Source organism: Lonchura striata, chromosome W (assembly GCF_050655825.1).
Source record: "Lonchura striata isolate lonStrDom1 chromosome W, ASM5065582v1, whole genome shotgun sequence".
NCBI classification, from domain to species: Eukaryota; Metazoa; Chordata; class Aves; order Passeriformes; family Estrildidae; genus Lonchura; species Lonchura striata.
The window spans coordinates 2,282,218-2,306,685 of record NC_140743.1 but is presented as its reverse complement, the minus strand read 5'-3'; the positions used below and the strand labels follow the sequence as shown (position 1 = coordinate 2,306,685).

General features: G+C 37.1%; 1 protein-coding gene and 1 pseudogene across 3 annotated transcripts; both read right to left on the bottom strand.

Moving 5' to 3' along the window:
• Positions 1-1,210: 1,210 nt before the first annotated feature.
• On the bottom strand, positions 1,211-24,435 carry LOC146762983 (mesoderm induction early response protein 3-like). 3 transcript variants are annotated; one of them, XM_085571117.1, is made up of 13 exons: positions 24,308-24,435; positions 23,575-23,599; positions 21,946-22,094; positions 17,427-17,561; positions 15,829-15,949; positions 13,591-13,676; positions 13,326-13,398; positions 11,054-11,205; positions 10,536-10,617; positions 7,323-7,417; positions 5,202-5,329; positions 4,874-5,019; positions 1,211-4,778 (listed from the first exon to the last, which is right to left on the bottom strand). In XM_085571117.1, exons 1-13 carry the CDS (start codon positions 24,314-24,316, stop codon positions 4,318-4,320), a joined length of 1,662 nt encoding a protein of 553 aa, XP_085427243.1. In that variant the 5' UTR covers positions 24,317-24,435; the 3' UTR covers positions 1,211-4,317. The 3 variants fall into 3 exon arrangements, with proteins under 3 accessions (XP_085427243.1, XP_085427242.1, XP_085427244.1); XM_085571116.1 differs by lacking the exon at positions 24,308-24,435 and adding an exon at positions 23,853-24,050; XM_085571118.1 differs by lacking the exon at positions 24,308-24,435 and having other exon boundaries at positions 21,946-22,074; positions 23,575-23,595.
• Positions 18,415-19,382, bottom strand: LOC146762984 (uncharacterized; annotated as a pseudogene).
• Positions 24,436-24,468: the final 33 nt, after the last annotated feature.

The following is a 24,468-nucleotide window of genomic DNA, read 5'->3' as shown; positions in this document are numbered from 1 at the left end:
ACAACCAGCAGGTGGATCAGGGTGCTGGGATTGAAGTGGCTCAGGTCAATTTGGATTGGCAACATAAGGGGAAGAGATGCAACTTTTAGTTGGAGGAATCAACTTGCCCATGGACACTATCACGCAGGTTATCCATGAATGTGAAACATGCGTTGCAATCAAGCAGGGCCAAGTGGTTAAAGCCTCTGTGATATAGAGGACAACAGCTGAAATATAAGTATGGAGAGGCCTGACTATATCACATTCCCCCAAAGCCGTGATGGCAAGCACTATGTGTTTACAATGCCAGAAGCAACCACAGGATGGCTGGAAATATACCTTGTGCCCCATGGCACCACCCAGAATACTGTCCTGGGCCTTGAAAAGCAAGTCTTATGGCAAAATGCCACACCAGAAAGAACTGAGTCATACAACAGGACTAATTTCTGAAACAACCTCATAGACATTTGGACCAAAGAACATGGAACTAAGTGGGTGCATCACATTCCCTATCATGCACCAGCTTCTGGAAACATTGAAAAATATAATGGACTGTTAAAGATGACACTGAGAACAATGTCCGGTGAGACCTTCAAACATTGGAATACACATTTAACAAAAGGCATCTGGTTAATCAACACCGGAGGATGTGCCAAGCGGGCTGGCCCTGCCCAATCAAAACTTTTATGTACTGTAGAAGGGGATAGTTCCTGTAGTGCACATTAAAAACATGCTGGGGGAAACAGTCTGGTTATTCCTGCATGTACATAGTTGTTGGCTGGGGTTAAACCACACCACCTCCTACACTGTTTCCTCTCCCCTGCATTGTATTTTCAGCAGACATCTGGTAAGTTGAAGTTCTCTGAAAGAGCAAAGGGTAATGTATGTGAGACTTCTCCCAACTGCTTATAGAGTGGTAGTGTGCACTTCAGGAGGACCCAGAGTATCTTAAAATGTCTTCAGAGGTATTGCTCTGTATTTCTGAAAAGAAAGTACCTAACCAAGCTTTTCATATATCTGCATCACAAATAAAGAAAAGTTCCCAGACATTTATTTCTGGAATTGTACACCAGGTATTAAAGTACAATAGAAAATAATGCTAAAAAAAAATAAAAATCAGTGTTTACGTACAAATATTAAAACCAATGCAACAATAGCGACTTCCTCTTGAACATCTGATATTAAAATCATGTCCCGATTGTCACAAAATTTGTTGTTATGCACAAGGTACTTTGAATAACTGGAATCGGTTTTATTAAGAGGACTATAACCATACCTTCTGTATTTTACAATTGATAGCATTTTCCTTCTTCCAATGAAAAATAGGAATAAAAAAATAGTAACCTTGTCATTATTTTATAAATTACTGTATTTAGTTTCCCCATCTGTAGACAATGTGCTTGTAGTGCCGGGCAAAGTGTCCCTGTTGGTCAGTTTATACATTAGTTTACATTCAAAGTTGAAATACTTACCTAAAGACTTTGGTTAAATTAAGTACTATCACTATGTTCTACTTGATCTGAAGTTTTCATACATTTTTGATCCTCAGTTTTAAAAGTTAAAACCAGGAAACAATTACACAATTCATTGACCTAATAGTACACAATTTACTACTTTGACCATGGCAAGAGGAAAATTAAACCTTTAAAAACCTAACATGAGAAGATGATATATGAGTAACCAAAGTAAAAGTATTGCTATAATCACAGCACCAAGTTACACTTCTAACTGAATCAGCTATCCCCTTCAGATTCCCTGTACATTAAAAGGATACATTTATCAACACTGCAATTTCCTATTATGGATTTTTGGTTTGTTTGTATGAAAAACAAGTATAGCAGACGACAAAGAATTCATCACAGTTTGTTATAAGAATTGTGCTTCACCATCAAAGAACCAAGGCAATATAATTTCTTCATATGGTTGCAATTCAGTTGTTTTCATGCTGACTTTCAAAAGACAATTCTTTTAATAAACAGTAACAAGTTCTCAATTTTAAATGTTTCAACTGAGAGAAAAATAAAGTCCAGCTTCTAAATGAAAAATTCAATAAATAGCTATTTTACATGGATAAAGTTATCGTGGCACAAATTTATGAATGTCACATCAAGCATGCACAAAAATGTTACTATACACACAAGTAGTCAGAAAATATTGAAATATATATCTAAAAAGATATGAAGAATTAAATATTTACAAAATCTTGCAAATTATTGCCTCATTTTAACAAGGAATTAAAAGTAAACAATAACAGCTAGATAGCCAACAAGCTAAATAAGATCAGCATTTAAAAATCTATTAGACTAGCTGAAATTAATTTTTCTCCCATAATTTTCTGAATTTTGGTCAAAAGTCTTTATTAAATAACTAAAGTGTCCATTCAACTTGCTGACAACCCAAGCCTTAGACAAGTATCTGTCTACATTAAGAGCCCAGCAATGCATAGATTATTTGAATATATTACTGCATCAGCTAATGAGAATGAGCATGTTCATTTAAATGCAACTGTTATAAGCATTCAATCATCTTTGTATAATGATTTTTATACAGACCAGCTACTCACTGTAAACTCATAGACCTGAATGTATAACAATGAAGGATTATGACCAGTATTTTACAAAATTACATAAAATATGTTGATTCATAAAGAAAAAAACCAAGGTACACAGTTCAGCACAAAACACAGCAGCAAGAAGCTGACAACTTGGCTAAAAATGTCAGAATACAACGCAGGGCCAAGGCTATCCATTATTTATTGTGTACTTACTAGAATTCTATATTTCAGATGCATAAGTTAAGAACTGATTACAAAATTATCTTTACTTGTGTCCACTGTGCTAAACTAATTAGTTTTAATATGATAAATGTGCTATTGCATAAATGCTTTAAAGTAATCTTCATTGCAGTGCTGTAAAGAAAACTCCATACACTGTATCCATAACTCAGGATGTCAATGCAATTCACAGTAAGCATAATAAATACCCTCTTCCCTTTCAAATATTAAAGTCACTACTTTCTAATTACTCAGTATAACCTTGAAGCAACTATTACAAATATCAACAATTCAAGCCTAATCACTTTAATAATCAAAACAAGTTTGTGGCAATTAAATTTGTAATATGAACAATGCAAAGAAAAAGTATGGAGGGAAAGGGGTAAATTCTACTGATGTTCTCCCACAAGAATTAAAGCTAACATTTTAAAGAAAACTTAATGAATGGCTAAATTGCACTCAATGGTCAAAATAAAAATTTATTGAGTTAAAGTAGTTGCTTTTATGTGAGACATTTTTATACATCCTTTTCTATTTGACCAAAAGTGCTATTTTTGAACTTATGACTTGCTAAACAAATAAATGCAATCCACACCGAAGAAAAACTTTCAAATACATACTTCAAGGTTCTACTACTTCTATATAAACTAGATAGCCCCTCAAAACTGTAACACATTGAACTGCAGTGCTCCAAACAATTTGTCTTCCAAAATGTAGACTGTTTAGTAGCAAATCTTAAGGTGTGCAGACTGTAGCTTTATACAGCAGCTGTCTTAGGAAAGTTAAGTTACACAGGTGCATTAATCTTCAAAGTTGTGGACAAAACTCATCTGAATACAAGAGCTTAAAATATATCTGTTTAAGCCAGAAAGTTTAAAGCACACAGATACCTCTGGAAGCATAATTACTTCTGTGTAAGGTAGCCATGGCCTATAATTTTGCAACAGCCTCCAAGTGTAGGTCTTCATAATTTATTCATGTTATGTCCCTTGTGCTAGCTTCCACCAAGATGAAATTGCTGTTATTTTTAAACTGAAGTGCTCTAGTTTAGTATCACATGAGAGAAAGTTCCATTTAAAAAACATCCTTGTATGTTTGTGCAGTTTAATTTAAAGAAATCCATCCCTGCCCTTATAAGAAAAAAAAAAATTAAAATAAAATGCTACATTGAGCAGGGATCAGGAACAGTACCTGTAAACACTGTTATTACACTGCATCCATTATGGCAAAAGTAACTTTGCCTAAAAAGCCATTCCAATCAGTTCAGAACTTCCATGCTGGTTTTGAAATGTTGGCCTCTCTCTACAGGATTTAAAATAAATTTGAAGCAGAGCCTAAAGCTGCACCACAGAGTTCTCTTAGTTCCAAACTCTGCCAAACATTTCCACATTTATGGACTGAAAAAAGAAATTACTCTTGGTAAATCAAGATATAGTTCTATACATAAAAAGACATCACTGATGTCAAAGTTCAAACTTCCAGTGAAAGACTAAGCAAACCTGATAGTTCCCATCAAGTTTACTACTACTGCATAAAGTACCCACTCTTTGTTTAGTTTTCCACAGTCATTCTGAATGAAGGGCAGTATGTTGGTGAAGAGTATGGGTATTTATAAAACCATTTGTCTCATTTGCAGATAGACTGCTGAAGTCAGCCACTGAAACAGCCATTTTGGCACTGGCAATATGGTGTGTGTGGTTCTCAAAGTCCACACCAAGGTTATTTACAGAGACATCATTCACGAAAGATTCTGGGACAGCAATCCCCATTTTCAGTCTCTTTGCAGGTCTTTCTGTCTCCTCACTGCACATGTTCCCTGGGTTTAACTCTGAGTGATAAAAGCCAGTCTCAAATAAATTAAAACAATCACTTTCACCATTGCTAGGCAAGTTAAGCAATTCTTCTGTTCCAACAGGCACATGATTAACTACTGGTGCTCGGGGTAAGCTGTCCATAGGAGGGAAGGCATCATCCAGGCAGTTCACAGCTGAAGTGTGACAGACTGTAGCTACAGTGTTTGTCAGTGCTGGAAAACAGATGATCATAAAATGAGAATGAAATAGTTGTTTATATAGTTACAACAAAAAGGTTGTGGGTTTTCTTTTTTTTTCCTTGATTTACCTGTCAACTCATTGGCAGTGATAGAGTTCAGAATGCTTATCTGTTGATCAGGAATGCTTTCTGTTCGAGTATTTGATGTTAAGGCTGAAGAATGTACTGCTCCACCAAGAGCTTCTGCTTCATCTACCAAACGATCCATGTAGTCCCTTTAAGAATATGGCATTCATAATAGGTTATTTAACAGGAAAACAAGGCCTAAGAATGATGATGGATTTATTCTCAGTTGCCATAGCCACTGCAGCTTTACACTGCAGTGATGGGAAGAAAAACTTATCTTTTACATTTACAATTTGCAACAGAAAACATATTCCAAGGACATTTTACTTACGTAACTCCAGGATGATGATTATATCTCTTCTTTCCAAATCTTGTTTGCTGAGCAAAGTAATCATAACGTTCTGACTTTTTCCACATGTAATAGAAAGCCACACACTCAGCAACTGTTCTGGTTCTTACCTACAAGAAGGCAAGAAGAATTGACAAGATAAATGCAAAGAATTATGTTTTGTCATCTCCCCAGTCCCCATATTCCTGCAATATTGTTCCTTTTACTGTTCTAGTATCTGTAACAAACAAATTAAATCAGAGGATCTGAAAAAGATATCTACAGTTTTAAATTTCTTTACCGAGAGGGTGGTCAAACACTGGAATGGACTTCCTAGAGAGGTGGTCGATGCCTCATCCTGTCATTGTTTAAGAGGCATTTCGACAATGCCCTTAGAAACATGCTGGAACTTCTGGCAAGCCATGAAGTGGTCAAGCAGTTGGACTAGATGATTGTTGTAGGTCACATCCAACTGAAACAGTATATTCTATTCTAAATAATTACTACATCTGTTCTATTGTATGCATTATTGTTGTTTAAGCTTGTTTTTTTAAACTACACTGAAACTGTATCTACATCTGAAGCATTTCAATTCATAACTTACATAGCAATTTTATAACTATGGGACAGACTCTGTTGAGAAGTAAAACACTGGGCAACTGAATGACCCAAGAAAAGTGAAGCAGAAAAGATATTGGGTACTTGGAAAATTTTGGTCCATAGTGACAGACCAACTCATATGCTTTGTTGCACTTTGGAAAAAAATATTTTAAAATTATTTATTTGTATCGCTAGTGAATTACTGTTTACGGATAAGGTCCATTTAAAAATTGAACCACCCAGATATTTAGCATTGGACAGGTTAAGCCAAGTGTTGAACAGGATTAACTGACTGTCGTTGAACAGCAACCACAACCCTATAAAGTTTACCTGAAATACAACAAAAGCACCAGTTTCCTAAAGAAGACTTGTTGTGGTTTAACCCCCCACCAGCAACTAAGCACTGCAGAGCTGCTTGCTCACTTCCCCCCTCCAGTGGGATTGGGGAGGAAGAACTAGAAGGGCAAAAGTGAGAAAACTCATGGTTTGAGATAAAGACAGTTTACTAATTAAAAAAAAAAAAATCTAAAAAAGAGGAAAATAAAAACCGAGAAAAACAAGCAATATATAAAACCCCAACTGTTCACCATCTACCAATTGATGCCCAGCCAGTTCTCAAGCCACAGCAGCCCCCACCCACCAACCTTCACCCCCCAGTTTTATTACTGAGCAGGATGCCATATGGTCCGGAACACCCCCCTGTTATTTGGGGTCAGCTGTCCCAGCTGTGTCCCCTCCCAACTCCTTGTGCACCCCCAGCCTCCTCACTGGCAGGATAGTCTGAGGAGAAAAGGCTGAGACTCTACATAAGCTCTGCTCAGCAATAACTAAAACATTAGTGTCTTAACAGTTTCCAGCACAAGTCCAAAGCATAGCCCATACTAGCTACTATAAAGAAAATTAACTCTATCACAGTCACAGCCAGTTCAAATCCTCAAGGTGGTATCAAAACACAGAGGACATGTACAGAAAATTTGGAAACACATACTGGCAACTGTACCAAATGATACATTTACTTAAAAAAAAAAAAGTCCAATTGCTAATCTTCAGGCACAGAGGAGTTAATCAGAAGCAATTCGGATAAAGATTAGAACTCCTTTGTTGGTCAGAAAGCAGAATACTGATGGATGACTACACTTTCTGAAAAAACAAAGCCCATTTCTGTAGACTTACACCTTCTGAGTGACAAAAATAATTAAAGACCTATTTCCCCCTCTCACAGACATGGTATGAAAATAATACACCTCTAGGAGAGGCAGACATTTAATCTAAATTTTAACATAAATGCATATATGTAAGCAATATCAACATGAGTTGATTTCAAAGATAATATATTGACTCGTGTTGCAACACCTAGCTTTTCCAATGGCATCACAGGCAAAATTAGCATGGAAACACCAAGCTGGTTTTAATATGCTGGCTCTTATTTCACTCTTTTGCATAGCTTCTGAAAAAGCATTGCTTTTGCAAACATTCAGCATCATATCATCTACCAATTCTTTCATTTAACTGTAAAATACTAACCTTGTTTTTCTGTATGAGATGAAAGTCTTTCCCGTAAATCAGAAGTGCATGTTCAAAGCTTCTGCATTCTTCTTCTGTCCATGCTGTCATCTCTTCTAGATAATTGCAAAATCATCATGATAAACTTATTTTCACTCACTAATCTTTGTGTTGCTAATGCCTGAACATCCAAACACACTCTAAAAACAACGCAACAGTTCAGTTATTTTGACCCATGTTCTTTCCTCTAATGTAAAGATATACTACCTGAAATCGAGTATTCCTGCTTATAAAGACTCATAAAAGAGTTTGATTACTGAAGTATTTCACCCCGGAGAGCAAAGGACATTCAAAAGACTTCATTTATTATTTCTTAAGAAGTTTGTCATAAAAAAAATCCCAAGATTTGTTAACATCATTATTTTTCTGAATATTCCCTCTTTAATCAGATACAAACAGTGACTGTTGGAACAAAAGAGTGAAGGAACAACCTCTGACTTTTTAAAGACAAGTGAATTTTAGTTTTACAAATTAAACAAAAAAAACACTAAAAAGGAATAAAAGCTTTAAAACAAAATAGCTCAAACTATTTGAGTAGGTCAGTTTTGTCTCAAGTATTGTTGCTTCCCTATCTTGATTATAGCTTTGTGTCTATATATAATAAAGGAGGGATATTTCAGGCATCTTACATTCATAGTAGTGATCTGTTCAGTTGTCATTTAAAGCCAATGAGGGTGGATAACAAAAACCAGCAAACAATCACATTTCAAAGTATTTCTGGAAGCAGACACTGGAACAAAGACCTTGCTGCTTTCAGATGAAGGTGATAATCATTCCACTACAAGTCCATTAATTTTGCACTCCTTACTACAGAATTCTCAAGCTTCAAAGAGGAGATCCACATGTAAAGTCTTACTGTTATGAAATTATCTTGGGAGATGTAGATTTTTAATGCATATTAAGAATAGCAGTGAACTTCAGTGGGTATAGATCATTGCACAATGATTATTCTAAGAGACGGGCATCAACAGTATTATCATCCTCTACCATTTTTAATGAGGATAGAAACTCCATCTGACTTGGGGTCTGGGAGAGGATAAGCACTAGTCCTTAAGACAGAATTTGGGTCTCTAACACACAATCTCTCATAAAAGAGCTTTCTGAAACACTGCTCTGATATTCCTTATTGTTCCCTTCACTTTTATCTTAGATACTTAAGCTTTCAGAGCACCTAACTCAGAAACATTCCGTTTCCCCTTGGATCCAGTTCTGAGTAAGGAATATCTGCCAGAATACAAACTTATACCAGGCCTCATAGGCCATTTCTGCTTTATGGAACATGTGTCAAACTACAGGACAAAGAACTCTTTGCTAAATGATACACTGATTTTTATTTAAGGGAATAATAAAGTTAGGGACAAACAAAATTGTTTTCCACTGTAAACTCAAGCAAAACTCTCCACACTCTACCATAGACCTAGAGAATTATACAGTAGAACCAAGTTTGGGGTTGACATAGCACAATGTTAGCACAGTGATGAAGAGTGGGGCTCACTCACTGTCAGCTATGTTCTGATTCTCGTATAAATGTCAGTAGTTTATAATTGATCATTATCTCAAAAAGGTACTGTAATGTGGGGGAGAACTGTCTTATGGGAGCAAAATTACAACTCCCCCCTTCTCCTCAGTCTGTATAATTCTTAAAATAGAAAAAAAAAACAGAAAAAAAGAAGGAAAGAAAATATGTAAAATTTGATCCTGCAATCTTTATACAAATTGCAAACTTCTCTAGCAGAAATCTCCATCTGGCCAACAGTCAGATTATACATAATCTGAGTTATATACCTAATGGGAATTATTGAAAAACATCTGAAGGAAAACAGTCATTGATCACAGCCATCATGGCCAGCATAGCTTCATGAGGGAAAAGTCCTGTTTATCAAACCTGATTTCCTTTTATGACAAGGTTACCCACCTAGCTGATCGAAGGAAGCCAGTTGATGTCATCTTTTTGGATTCAGTAAAGCTTTTGATACTGTTTTTCCCAGGATCCTTCTGGACAAAATGTCCGGCCCACAGCTGGATAAGCACGTCATGCAATGGGTGAGCAACTGGCTCATGGGTTGGGCTCAAAGGGTTATAGTGAATGGGGTGACATCAGACTGGCCACCTGCCACTAGTGGGGTTCCACAGGGCTCCATCTTAGGCCCTGTGCTCTTCAACACCTTCATTAATGACTTGGAAACAGGACTGGAAAGGATGCTAAGTAAGTTTGCAGATGATACAAAACTGTGAAGAGCTGTTGACTCCCTTGAGGGCAGAGAGGCCTTACAGAGAAACCTTGACCAATTAAGAGGACTGGGCAATCACCAACCGTATCAAGTTCAACAAGGGTAAATCCTGGAATATGCACCTGGGATGGGGCAACCCTGGATGTACGGACAGACTGGGGAACGAGATGCTGGAAAGCAGTGTTGCGGAAAGGGACCAGCAGGTCCTGGCCAATGGCAAGTTGAATATGAGTCAGCAGAGCCTTGGCAGCCAGGAGGACCAACTGTGTCCTGGAGTGCATCAGACACAGCATTGCCAGCCAGTCAAAGGGAGGTGATTGTCCCAATCTGCTCTGCACTGGGGTGGCCTCACCTCGAGTCCTGGGGGCAGTTTTGGGCACCACAATATAAGAAAGATATAAAGCTATTAGTCTCCAAAGGAGGGCAATAAAGATGGTGAAGGGCCTTAAGGGAAGCCATACGAGGAGCAGTTGAAGTCACTTGGCTTGTTCAGCCTGGAGAAGAGGAGACAGGTCAGACCTCATTGCAGTCTAAAACTTCTTTGTGAGGGGAAGAGGAGGGGGAGGTACTGATCTCTTTTCTGGTGACCAGTGACAGGACCCAAGGGAATGGTCCAAAGTTGTATCAGGGGAGGTTTGGGCTGGATATTAGGAAAAGGTTCTTCACTCAGAGGGTCGTCGGGCCCTGGAACAGGCTCCCCAGGGAATGCTCATAGCCCCAAGACTGCCAGAACTCAAGGAGCATTTGGTTGGATTTTTGGGGTGTCCTGTGCAGGGCCAGGAGTTGGACTTTGATGATCCTTGTGATTCTCTTCCAATTCAGCATATTATATGATTCTATGAGTAATCTGTGCTAAAGACATCATGGAAAGGGATGTGCTTATTAATCTGAATCTTACTCATGTGTAAGACATATTTCTTAAAAAGCAGATACTCTCTCTTACCCTGAGATGCTTTTCCATTTGAGCAGTATCTCTCAATTGCTTCTTTAACATTATGGCTACTTTTGAGAAGTTCATATAGTGCCTATAAAATAGAAGTAGTCTTTAGAAAGTGTTAAAGTTTCCAAATATCCTATATAAATTTCTGAAACAAGCCTTTCAGTGAACACACCTAATGAAAAAAGAGGTTATATCTTTATATAGGATGAAAATGTTAAAATAATCAAAAGCAAAACCATCCAAATGTTAAGGCAAGGTTTAATTAAGCAAATGTAAAACATTATATGCGATAATTAGAAAAACTAGATTTGTCAACATCATGCCAATTTGAAACATCATAGATCACACTGCAAACATTCAAATACTCAATTTTAAGCATGTGTTTAAAATTACAAAGAAGATTCTGACCCCTGTAACATCTAATTTAAAAAAATATTGCTGCCTTTATATACAAGGCAGAGAAAGAGAACACATTAATTACAAAGCAATGTGCCACAAATGGAACAGGATATAAAATATACTTGTTCATTGTCACGTGTATGTAGTCCTTCAGGAATTCTGCCAATCATATTTTCATTTCCTGCTCTTAAGGACGTTTCAAAAAGGTATTCTTTAACTTTACTTTCTGAGATCACATCAGGTTTCCAAAGTAAATGGTCTTCATTTTCATAGGCTGTTAAAACAGAATTTATGGCAACTGTGACACTTTTAAGGCTAGAACACAAAAAGCTATTTCACAAAGAACAGGAATAGAGAAGTAATAAAATCAAGCACTGTCATGCCACTTTCAAATTGCAGCTCATTTTTTCCCCAAAAAGCCTTAGTTTAGAGAGACTGCAGTGTGGTATGGTGAAGAGATTCAGATTCCATGAGGATAAGGGACTGGCTCTTGAGACAGAATCTCTACAGAGGGGCAGGTTGTTGACAGGCAGATGATTCAAGTCAAATTATGCATATGTATTAATCTTAATATAAAAAAAAAATAGCAAAACCACTCTGTTTTATTCAGATGTTTAGAACAAATAAATTATCATTTACAATAAAAAGTGTACTTTAATATTTCAAATACTGCATATAAAATTAAAAGAGGTGGCAGCTAACTGGTCATTTTCAACTAAAATTTGTTAAAACTTACTTAGCAGAATGGAAATCTAGGTCTAAATGTGGTAATTTCTTTTAGCATTCACTAACAACTGAATGATGTTATCAACTATTTTACAAGCAATCAGGATGTAGTCCTCCTTCATAGTATACTGAAACCATGTATGTACCTCTTAAGTAGCTTATCTGAAATATATTGGAAATATTCAAGAGTTGGCCTGAACTCTTGTCTACGCACACATTTAAACCCTTTATTAAACAAAATCCTTTACTCTGATCAATAGATGTGTTTACACATAATGCTTTATGTACTCTCTTGGCAATACAAATTAGAGTTATTAAATTCAAACACACCCAAGTATAATGGCAGTTCCACTAGAAGAGATGAAGATTCTCAAATCTCTCATATAACTGCAGGAAAGAATATTAAACTAAGGTGAAGATTAAAATTGCATCTCCTAAAGTTCTGTTATGACTTAAGAACACTGAAAGCTTTCAAACAGACATGTTACAAGTGTAAGATTTATAGAAGAGCAGAACTTCTTTCTAGCACAATTTCAGTACCTGGGACTTTGCAGCAGAAATATAAGCCCCTGTTTGCCATCACAAGCTCTTCAGGAAGTACAAAAGAGGCTTTTACAGAATATTCAACCCTCTCCAAGCATTGCTGAGCTCAGCTTCAATCTCCATTATCAACCAAGACAACCCAACACTTTTTGCTGGAATCTGTACCTGATATTCTCAAGAGGAACTCCTCAGGCTCCCCCATCTGGTAGCTACCTCTTTGTTCCTGGCTATGCCAGTGAACAATACTCTCTCTGGTTCTTTCTTGCACCAGCTTGTTCCAGAGAAAGTTGTCAGATTAATGCCTTCTTGATCATCCTCTGGTTATTGGCCCTTCTCTAGTTCTTGACCAAGGAGAAGTCAAGATGTGTAAATAGTAAAAGGACTATTCAGATAAAACCAGTTTTCACACTTCTGTTTCTTACAGCCAGTAAGCATCATGCTCAAATAATAGTAAATAGAAAACTTCCATAGATCTCCTAAGCAACATAAGAGATGTTAATTTGCTAATGTTTCCAGCCAGTGAAGGTTTCTAAAGGTACCAAATAAAAATCTATTAAATAAAGTTATTTCTTCTACTCTGGCACGATTTCAGTTTTTAACCTACATTTATACAGCAATAGCATCATACTTAAAACAACTTTTTTTTAAAGACAAAGTATATTGAGACCTACATCTTCTACTCATGCTATGGAAAATTCAAATAGTTCATTGCTTTATTTTTCATAACCATTTTGTAACCCACACTGTCGTGCTTGCTAAAAAAGAAGCAAAGAAAAATACTGAAGATCTTCAATGCAAACTTACATGTTCATAGCCCAGTTATGATATCCTGATGAAAATATTTACTTCTTGGCCCAGTTTGTTGCCTCCTAATATTGCTAGATACTTCAGAATTAACACTGTAACCCATCCTCCTATGTCTTCTTGAAAATATCCTCTCAAACTTGTAGAATCACACTTTTAAGATATAATTATGTGGTTGTATTACTTCAGTTGACTAGAGGTTTTTTTGGTTGGTTGGTTTGGGTTTTTTAACTAAGTCATTGAATTTATCTCATAAATTTAAATAACATTTTTCCATCAGCTGCTATGTATAAATATAAGAACTAAACCAGAAAAACTTACCCTTTTCATTATTACTGTATCTGCCAAGGTAAGGTGGAATTTCAGCCTGATACTGTGAACCAACCTTTATTTCCTGAAGATGTAACAAAAATCATAAGGGTATTAATATTCTGTGCATGGAAGCATTACAAAGTCGATTAACATGGAATTTTGCAGATAATTTCAGAATTAAGGTACTATTTTAGATATGTACTATAAATGTTAATGCATTTTTTTAATAGCAAAAGTTTTCTTAACTTTTTTTTTTTTAGGATATAGTTATTACCTTTCTCAAATCTTCAGATGAATTACCATTGTCTGCCTCTATGTCTTCACCATCTGATTCCTTATCTCCATCACACGTAGTGTTTGCTTCAGACACAAATAAGTTGGTTTTAGCTAGGAAGAATTTTCAGTTCAAACACAGAACTACAAGTTATTCTTTACTTTTAAAAGGAGCCCTGCTTTTATTCTGGAAGACACTCATCACCAGTCTGTTCATCTACACTTCTATCAAACTAGAATGAAGTCAGAAAGCATTGGTGCTTGCATATTGCAGAACTGAAACATTTACCATTACTGCAACTAAGACAATATTTCAACAGCCAAAAGGAAATTAGATAATTTTTCTTCATTGATTTCCTTCAATAAATGCTTACACCGTATAGAAAAGATATGAGAAAAACAGAAAACTTCCAGGACTATGACTTAGCCATGAGTTAATCACAAAGAAAGTTGAAGGTAAGTCTTTATTACCTACTGAAGCCTTTCATCTGAAGTTTTAATTGACATTCAAAACATTCCTTTAAACAAGGCTACCTCAGCAGGGACTAAAGATATAGTAGATATACAGAAAACAGAATAAGCAAAAGATAACAAAAGACTGCTTACTCCTCCTAAATATTTTTTTCCTTAGGAAGAAATACAGCAGAGCACTCCAAGTAATTCAAATACAGTACTCCACAAAATAACTCATATTTTAGAATTTGGAACTCTGTGGTTCTGGGTTCTGAATAAATTATATTTTTTTTTATTTTATGCCCAGCAGAATAGAATCCATAGTTCTGATAAGAGCTATTTCATATTCTCAATTTGCAGTAATAACATGTTCATAAATAGGGTTTCAATTTTAGCTTCATCACAACTAAATAAATCATCAAAGACAATATCCAAGATGATAGACTGAGGCTCCTCTTCTGTAGTCATTACTAGAATGACCAGTCTCTTTTTGCTGTTAGAAAGAGGCAAGAAGCTAACATGAATGCGTGAAAGAGCAATATGCCTGGATAATAATATGCAATTACTTTTTCCAGTGAATCCAAATTTAACAAAATGGCCTGTGTTAAACATGTTTATCTTAGAATTGAATGTTATCTTAAGAGAAATGGACAGGGATGAGAAAAAAAAAAAGGAACTGTCAACAGCACAGAAAACTGACATTTCCCTCCCTGACATGGTGGATAGTTGATGTTAAAATGCCCAATCAAAAGTTCTAGTAGAGAAAGAGCAATATTCTGATAGAAAAAACACAATAGTTGAAAGCAAAGATGACTGTTTCTTAATCCTGAGTAAGATGAAGGGGCTAATAATTCTTTCCATAAAGTTACCACACTTTCAGTGTCATATCCATTAACAGTTCACAAGCAATGTTTAAGTGCCAGCAAGTTTGCTTAAAAAGTTATAATGCCCTTTTTTAGTTAAGTTTTTTGTATCTCTCTCAAAAATGCCTTACATTACACAATCAGCAGCATGCAAAGGGGCTACAATTGCTGATGATTGAGACAGCACATGCCCTTTATCATCCCCTTTCTCTAGAGGGATGAAGTCCCCCAGAAAAAGCTCAACATATTTGCCAAATTAAAATTGTTATAAAAATCCTCCACATTGTCTATTGCAGTTCATTTGTTTACTGGTGTACTAAAGTTGGAGCAATGAGGAATATCTTGCCAAGGTTGGATAATTGAACCAATGGTTCTTGGATCTTTCCCATAATAGTTCTATGGGTAGTGAATTTTTGGTGGTCATGGGTTCATAGGCCCCATCCCATATAAAAACACTCTGGCTCATGAACTCCTATGGAAAACCATTGAATATGTGAAGGGAAATAATAACAAAGAAACCAAATTCCAGTTCACATCCATAGGCTGAAAGAGGAGTCACTGGCTTAAAAGTAGCAGCAAAAAATTTAGTAGAGAAACACTAATTTATAAGAACAGGTTACATATTCATGCCATTCACCAATGCCCAGAAAATTACCAAGAGTGTTCCTTGACACACTAACTATTCATTATGAAAAGCTACTGTATTTTTAGAAAAATTATGCTTGTGCTTTGAGCACCATATTAAATATAGGCCTTTTAGGTAATCAATAACACCAACCAAAGACAATATTCATGTACAACATCCTGCAAAGCACTGTTTCTCAATTCCACTCCGCAACTCTGATATTTTAAACTAGAAAGCTATATAGTTTATAATAAATGTTAAAACTTTATGAGTACTATTATAAAATTAGGTTTCCTACATCTTAATGGCCGAGGAAAGAAGTCAGTAGCCTCATGTGAAGTAACTGATGGTGTCAAGTCATCAGCAGAGGACTGTGTTTCTTCATCATCACCTGACAAGAGATCTTTAGCTATTTCCTCCTGTATCATTAAAATAAAAAAACCCAAAACTTCAGACAGACTATTAAATATAAACTAGTGAACATTTAGATTCAGCAAATTGTCTCATTTATTAAAATGAATTATTTTACCATAAGCAATTTTAGCAGACTGTTCACTATTAAAAAGTTAATCCACTCCTAATTCTCAAAACAAATATAACCATTCATTTCAGAATTGAACATGGAGACATGGAGGTTTATTTCCCCCTTGTCTTCTATTAAAATAAATGCACAAGTAGTAACCCCTGCAAGCATCAAATCTCAGATGTTCATCCAACTGCTTTAAAATAAAAAACTGTGTGGAAACATGTTAAATTCTTTCTTTACATCACAGATACCCCTTAAATTCCAGGGGGGATGGGGGTAATGGGTGAACAAACAAAACCCAAAACAAAAGCCAGGCACTTTTATATATTTTTCCTGAGAAGAATTACCGATAACTGACAAAATATAATAAAGTGGAGGGGCGGGGGGGAGGACAAGGGGGAACATACTTCCTCCACTACCAGACATGATTGAACCCCTCTATAGTGATTAAGGAGGTAAAGAACTGTATTGGACAAGAAGCCAAGTACATTTCTGTAGCCTCCACACAATGGTGACTCCTAATGAGAATCAGATGTGCAGAGCCATTATTATACTATGCTTTCTGTGGAGTTTATAATTTTATCATACTTATGGAAAGTAAAAAAAAAAAAAAATACATGTACTTACTACCTACAGATTTTAATACAAACTAGTAGCTGCATGCCTTATAGGCAAAAATCAGATTCATCTCAGAATTCAAAGTTAGCCTGTGAATCATAAAAACTGTAGTTTTGTGTTTCTATATTCAACAATGCAATACATACAGTAATTGCACAAAGAACAATCTCTCTCACTCCCCAAAGATGAGATTTTTATAAATTATACGCATTTGAAAGAAACATTCCAAAGCATCCAGTAGTGCACTTTTCAAGTTGTGCACAAAGGTTTCATATATGATATGTATGTTTGAAGCCAGAATTATTATTTCTGGACATTGCATACATTAAAATAAAATACAGAACTTTTCATAAAAAATCCCACTTCTATAAAATAATAATAAAAAAAGGAAATCTATTTAAAGTTCTCTGAATGTGTTTTAGATGAACCACTACCTTATTCATTTCTCAATTGTAATAATATAATGCCACTAAAGTTGCCATGCATTTGTGTGATAATTACAATTAACTTCAGATCCTAAATATCTTTGAAAAATAATTAAAAGTACAATCACAGAATCATTTAGGTTAGAAAAGACCTTTGAGTCCAACCATAAACCTAACACTGCCAAGTCCACCACTAGTGCAGTAACTTAATTTTATGTTGAAATTGACAAAGATATTTATTTTGTAACATAAAGAGACAGTGAAATATAAGGTCACATGGATTTCTACTTTTAAACCGTAATACAGAGGAAAACAGTTCTGACTTACTTTATCTAGAGTCATATCTGGAAGCTCATCTGCAAGTTCACTTGGAGAGCTATCCACACTGGAACCAGCCATAACTGGAATTGTAGGTTCATAGCCATAAAATGCCAGCAAATCTTCCAACGGCATGTTTCCTTCCTAATACAAGAAGATTTACAAACATTTCAACATATTGCCAAATACTTGTAAACAGTTCAGGCCTAAAAGGATAAGACATATTTTGAAAAACAAAAGAAAAAAACAAACAAGAAACATTTAATTGAAAGCAGGAATCTTGATTAAAGATCTAAAATATTTTCAGGCATGAGACTGAAATAATTCATAACTGTGTCTCTTGGCATATAATGAAGTCCCATTAAACTATTGAAAAAAACATTTAGTGGATGAAACTAAAGAGTAATTATTAAAAATTTGTTCCTTATCTGATTCACACTGTAGAACATGATTTGCCTATATTTCTTCAAGACAGAAGATAGACTAGGAACATTAACAATCCCCTTACAAGAAATGCAGAAAAACCTGAAAACTTTAGTTCTATAGTTATACCTGCAAGTGTGCAAAACACCACAGAAATAAACCAATGTAGCAATCTTTTATCCTTCCTTTCCATCTTCTGCACAATACATTTTATAATTACTGTAGAAAAGGTGTTGTAGTTTAACCCCAAGCAGCAACTAAGTACTACACAGCTACTCACTCACTCTTCCCCAGTGGGATGGAGGTGAGAAATGAAATGGTAAAAGTGAGAAAGAAACTCATGAGTTGAGATAAAGACAGTCTAATAATTAAAAATACTTTTTCTTTTTAATGCAAGGAAAATAGGAGAAAAAAGAACCATAACAAGACAGACGTATATAAAACCCAAGAAAGATAAATAATCCAAATGCAAACAATTGCTCACCACCAACCGATGCCCAGCTAGTCCCTGAGCAGTGGCTTCCCACCACCATTCAGCCACTTGGCTTGTTTGATCATGGCATACATTTAACACTCATGGATAACCTGTGCAGTGGTATCAAGTCAAGTCGACCTCTCAATCATGAACCCATTTGTATGATACATCCCTTACTATACATCCTGATGTGCCATGGGCCCATCAAGCTATAAATAGGTCACCCTTCTGTTCCCAGTCCAGATCCACCTGAGCCACTTCAATCCCAGCAGCCTGATCCACATGCTTATTGTTTCAATGTTCTTCAGTGGCCTGATTCTTGAGTACATGAGCATCTATGTGACATACCTTCACAACCAGGTTCTCTGCCCAAGCAGCAATATCTTGCCACAATGCAGCAGCCCAGATGGGTTTATCTCTGCACTGCCAGTTATCCTGCTTCCATCGTTGCAACCACCCCCACAGGGCATTTGCCACCATCCCCGAGTCAGTGTAGAGATAAAGTATTGGCCATTTTTCTTGTTCAGCAATATTTGTAGCCAGCTGGATGGCTTTCACCTCTGCAAACTGACTCGATTCACCTTCTCCTTCAGCAGTTTCCACAACTCGTCGTGTAGGACTCCACATGGCAGCTTTCCAACTTTGATGTTTTCCTACAATATGACAGGATCCATCTGTAAACAGGGCATATTGCTTTTCATTTTCTGGTAGTTTATTATATAGTGGGGACTCTTGAGCCTGAGTCACCTCCTTTGGCAACACTGAAGTTTCGACCAGTTCACAATCACTTTCAGAATTCCTGGGCGGTTGGGGTTTCTTATTCAAACCCTTTGTATGATCACTGCAACCCACTTACTCCATGTAGCATCAGTTGCATGATGTGTAGAGGGGACCCTGCCTTTGAACATCCAGCCCAACACAGGAAATCGAGGTGCCAAAAGGAGCTGTGCTTCAGTACCAACTACTTCTGAAGCTGCTTGAACTCCTTCATATACTGCTAATCTTTCTTTTTGAGGCTGCCTCTTCTGATTTGTTCTCCTGCTCCCTGTTAGGAGAAGCTTCTTCATCTCTTACTAAACAAGTTGACTTCTGCTTCCATTGTTTCTGTCTCTTTGGAATAGCCAGGGCATCTTTTTCTTTCCCCCCATATATTCTATCATTTCATCAGGATTCCGCACTTGTTCAGGAGAGAAGTTCCAGACCATTGGAGGTGTAAACCTTTCTAGACACCTGTCCATATTCTCCCACATACATGCCTTGCCATGCATAACCACACTGCCACAGGGCCTGGGTCATATTCCTAAATAGCTTGTTAACCTCATGAAAAGCTGAAGCAATAGTCCTAAGAAATACAAATAGAAGTATTTAGACTACCCAAGGATGTTCAAGATACTGAAGAGTTATTGTAACAAGGGAGAAAACATGACAAAAGTTGATGGTGAAGGTGCCATTCCGTATTACCTCCACAAAAAAAATCTCTCAGAGGAAGAAGTATAATTGTTTATTGTCTCCATGAGATGGTACCTGAAGTACATTAATCTTCAATACAGAGCCCAAATGCCAGATTAAGATCAAGGCCAGTGTTTTAATAATAAATCTTGCAGGCAAAACATCACTAAGCACTACAGAGCATTAGCAAACTGCAAAATCCAACACCAATCTTGAACACGCACAGCAAAAAAAGAGAGCATGGCATAGATCAGACAAGCTAATGTCAAGAACAGATAAATCAATATCATGACCAGCAAATGTTAACAGATGTAAATTCTTCCTAATGTTATGGTCAAATCTGTTAATGCAAACCATTTGTGCCCTGTTGTGTCTTAACCCTGGATGGCAACTAAACATCACAGAGCTGCTCCCTCCCTCTCTCCCCCATGGGATGGGGGGAAGTGAATTGGATGAGTGAAAAAAAAACTTGTGTGTTAAAATAAAGACAACTTATATGTTTAAAAAGACATAATAATTTTTAAAAACTGTAAGGAAAAGAAAAAATAAAAAGAGGGGGGAAGTAAAACCCAAAAAAGACAAGTTATCCAAATGAAAACAATTGCTCATCATGAACTGACCAATGCCCAGACAGTTCCTGAGGAGGAGGGCAGTGTGAGAAGCAGAAAAGGCCTTGGTTCTGTGTAAGCTTTGTTCTGCAATAACTACATCAGTGTGTTATCAACACTGTTTAAGCACAAATCCAAAGCATAGCCCCATACTAAGTACTAGGAAGAAAATTAACTCTCCCAGACAAGTCCAGTACAGAAATAGGATAAAAACAGATACAGAAGCAAAAATGAAGACAAAGGCTTAGTTTATAACTTCTTTTTTCCAACAGCTTTTGATCAAACTATTTTACTAAATATCATACTTGCATCCTAACACATTTAATAAAACAAACCGTGGAAATTTTCTTTAGTTACCCAAGTTATAAAATAATTAGATATATTTTTCAATAATTTATACCTTTAAAAGTTATATTACCTTAAAAAATTTCTTGTTGAACTTATACACTGATTAAGCTACTTGTTTTCTTTAATCAACTAAGGTCTTAGTCCTGCAAAGTTTTTTCACAATGGGTAAATGCAAATTCGTGTCCAGGTCTTTCCAGGATTCGGACATAAAGTACTAAAGTATTTAAGATGAGTGGCTCTCAGTTCTTTTTCCTTCTTTTATAGAAGCAATATAATCATTTTGTGGAGTACCAACTCCATTTTAACCACCAGACTTGGCAAGCTGCTTTGCTATTATAATTGCAAGTTCAAAATTAGCAAAAAAATAACTGTAAAAGGTAGCAAGGCAAAAGCAAAACAAAAACCCCAGAAGTTAAGAAAATTTGTTTTTAAATGGACTACAAAAGCACAGTCTCCTACTTAATGCTAAAAATTACACTTTCCTGGAAGTCTGTTGATCAAAATCTGCAGTTATGCTGAGTGGTGTAAGTGGGTCACTGAATGGTAATGCAAGCAGCATCAGTTTGTGGCTATTTAGCATTCAGCAGGCATTTAAAATGGATGATGCACTGACACAGATGAACAAGAGGTAGAAACAGAAAAAGCATGTAATTAAAGAATGTAAAAAGGAATAGGAAAAGCCAAGGAGCACGCTGGTCTTTTTGTACATCCAGCAAATGCCAAACTGATGAAACTGAGATATAGAACTACAATTTATGTAGCAAATGAATGTGAAAAATGTGTAAAACAGGACTGCTCTTCCAGACTGGAAAACCAAAATCTGACCAACAGAATGAAACACAGCTAGCTGTTAATTAACGTACAATTTAAGCTTACTTCCAATGTATAAAACTTAGAAGTGACAAGTGATATTAGATAATAAGACTTTAAAATCTGCTTCAGTAATTTCTTTTCCATAGTGAAAAAGTAATGAAATGAAAAAGACCAATCTGAACTTAACACTAATAACTTTGAGAAGCTAAGGTCAGCCTTTTTGTGAGGAAGCACTATGTCCTAACCAAACCTGATATTTTTTCTTTAAAAAAAAAAAAAAAAAAAAAAAACTCCAAAGGCATTTTGCAGAAAATTGCATTATGCAATACAAACTAAAGAACAGGTTGAGTGTTGTCTTCACTAAAAAGCTACAATATATATGGACATTAAGGAGAGAGCAAATCACTCTTACCTTTTCTAAATCTTCAATTTCAGAGCTGAAATTTTTCTTTTCTTCCATCATTTCCTCCTCTTCATCAAGAGTTTGTTCATCATCATAATCATGTACCAGCATTTCAGCAGAAGGGTCAAAGTCATGATCCTCAGAGGATAAAGAGCCAACTATCAAAAAATCCTAATTTGAGTAATTTTTTTTCTATACCAACATATGAAATTACAACACAGGAAAAAAAAAAGGTTTCATGAGTCTTTACATACATAGTTAGAACTCTCAATGGACTAAATTGAACAAATTCTTAACTACCTGACAAATTCAACTATTTTAGCTGGCCTCCCCTTTTTGTATTTTAATAGGTGCAGTTTCCTCTCTTGCAGTATAGAGTACTTGGGAAAAGTATCTAAACTACTGAAACAAACTTTCAGAAAGTACAATAACAAATTAATATTTTACTGAATAAAAGATTGTTTTAAAGATCCTGGAAATCATCATTAAAGTATAACATCCGCATGTCACAAGATTTCAGATGCTGCAAGACACTGATTTATAGACTCAGATTCTATTTATATTATTTTTATGGCAACTAACATAGCTTTTCACTGATTAACAGCTAACTTAGGTTGCAAACCAGTTTCCTAACAACAGCAAAATAAGCAGCAAGACTCACTTCAAATTAGTCTCACAGATGAGATTTTTAATAAAACTAATTTAATTCTTAGCAATTGATCTAAAAAAGAACAAACTTAGCAGTTTCAAGAAATATAGAGGGAAATACGCCAGAAATAACAAAACATTTCTAATGGATCACAGTAATTAACAAGTCATTATGACAGCTCTGTGGTCCAACAGACACTTTTTCATTACCCAAGAGGATACTCATAGGTAATAAAAAAGTACTGTTGTTATTTTGAGTGCATTTGTTAGAAAGCACTATATTCAGCAAGTTTTTAAGACGCAAATATTCTGTACAGCATTGTCAGTATTCTACAATGAAAATTACTGAAATGCAGGGTTGTTTTGTTTTTCAGTGTTCACTTTCTTAAGACTTTCATGATAGAGAAAAAAAACAGACTAGGATATTTCTCTTTCACCTTAGGTTTCCCCTTCTAGTTCTTACATACTAGAGCTCAGCCAGTGCCAAGAGCAGGTATACAGAAGCAAATGCATTCCCCAAATATTTTTCAGGAGTAGCCCTGCTGATGTGAAATAGGCTTCCTTGTGTAAATATTCCAAAGAACCTTAACAGTAGTTAAAACCTTAACAATTACATATAATTATGACTTAAAATGTTTTCTGATATTATCAATAAACCAAATATTTACATAACCCCGCAGTTAGCAGCAGCAACAGAAGTGATCTCTCTCCAGGCTTACATGGCTTTACTAAGATGCTGTCTTAAAAATACTACAAAACTTTATTTTCATTTTGGGTTCTGAGCAGCCAATTACTAACTGTGACCAGAGGTAAGTGAAGAACTCCCCAGAGTACACCTTCTCTTTAAAATCAGGCAGGCAGTTAGTTACATGAACATGAAGTATTAGGAGAGCTATGAGGCAACAGAAGGTAATTTCGGGAAGGAGAAAGGATAGAGCAGCGTGCAGGCAGCAGGCTAGGTACTGGGGCAGAAGGTGGGCAAAGACGAACCTGGGCTCGAACTCCCAAAGGAAGCCTGCAGGAAGAGAAAAGAGTGAGGTGAGACACGGGCTCCATCCAACCCAGCGGCAGGTAGGGAGTCTCCATTTCATGCCCCCTCCCATCCCTTCCCCCCCGGACCTGCTCCCTTCCCCCGCCAGCCCCCGCCCTACTCGCCCCTCCATCGTGTTCACCCTCTCCTATCCCTCCTTCTCTCGCTCGTTCCCTACTTATCGCTCTCCTTTTTTCCTCCTCCCCTAGCAAAAGCCCTCTAAGGAGCCTCGCCTGACCCGGCACTCCCACTCCTTCCGACCCAGGCGGAACATGACAGTGGCAGGCAGAGAGAGGCGGACCAGCAGCCTCTTCCCCGCTTCCAGGCCAGGGCTCGCTTCTTCTCCCTCCCGCCGAGCGTTTCTCCACCATCCGCGCTGCGGCGGCGCCGCCACTGGCCCATCCCGCGCCCTCCGTGGCTCGGTGCGGCGACCGCGCGCCTGATCACGGCTTGTCGACCGCCCGCGGGCGGCGAACTCGGGACCCGCGCTGCGCAGCACCCGCCGCGCGGCCTAGTCGCGCAGGCTCCCAGTGCCCAGGCGTTGCAGGTCACCTCGCTGGCCACCCCGCGTCGCCGAGCCATCCCAGAAGCGCCTTAAGGGGATGGTGAGGCGGGTGAAGAAGGCCCGCCAGCAGCGGGACCCCGCAGGGAACCAGACGAATTCCGACACCCCAGCCCACTTCCCCCGCTCACCTCCGCCATATTGGGACGATTGAGCTGAGCAATAGCGTTGCGCCGAGTGTCCGGATGAGGCCGCTAAGCCAATGGCAGCCGCCGAGTTCTAGCCGGAGATAGCCAGGGAGCGAAGAAATGGAGAGCTCGGCAGGACTTAACTGGGCGGAGGAGGTAGTGTC

Excerpts from the sequence above, each read along its gene's own strand:
- LOC146762983 (XM_085571116.1), bottom strand. The coding sequence starts at position 23,888 with ATGTTCCGCCTGGGTCGGAAGGAGTGGGAGTGCCGG. Across the intron at positions 13,677-15,828 it reads CTTTCCTCGGCCATTAAGAT|CAAACACTACGTGTGATGGA; the intron begins GTAGGAAACCTA and ends TTGTGTCTGAAG. Across the intron at positions 11,206-13,325 it reads ATACAGTAATAATGAAAAGG|CCTATGAAAATGAAGACCAT; the intron begins GTAAGTTTTTCT and ends CTGTTTTAACAG.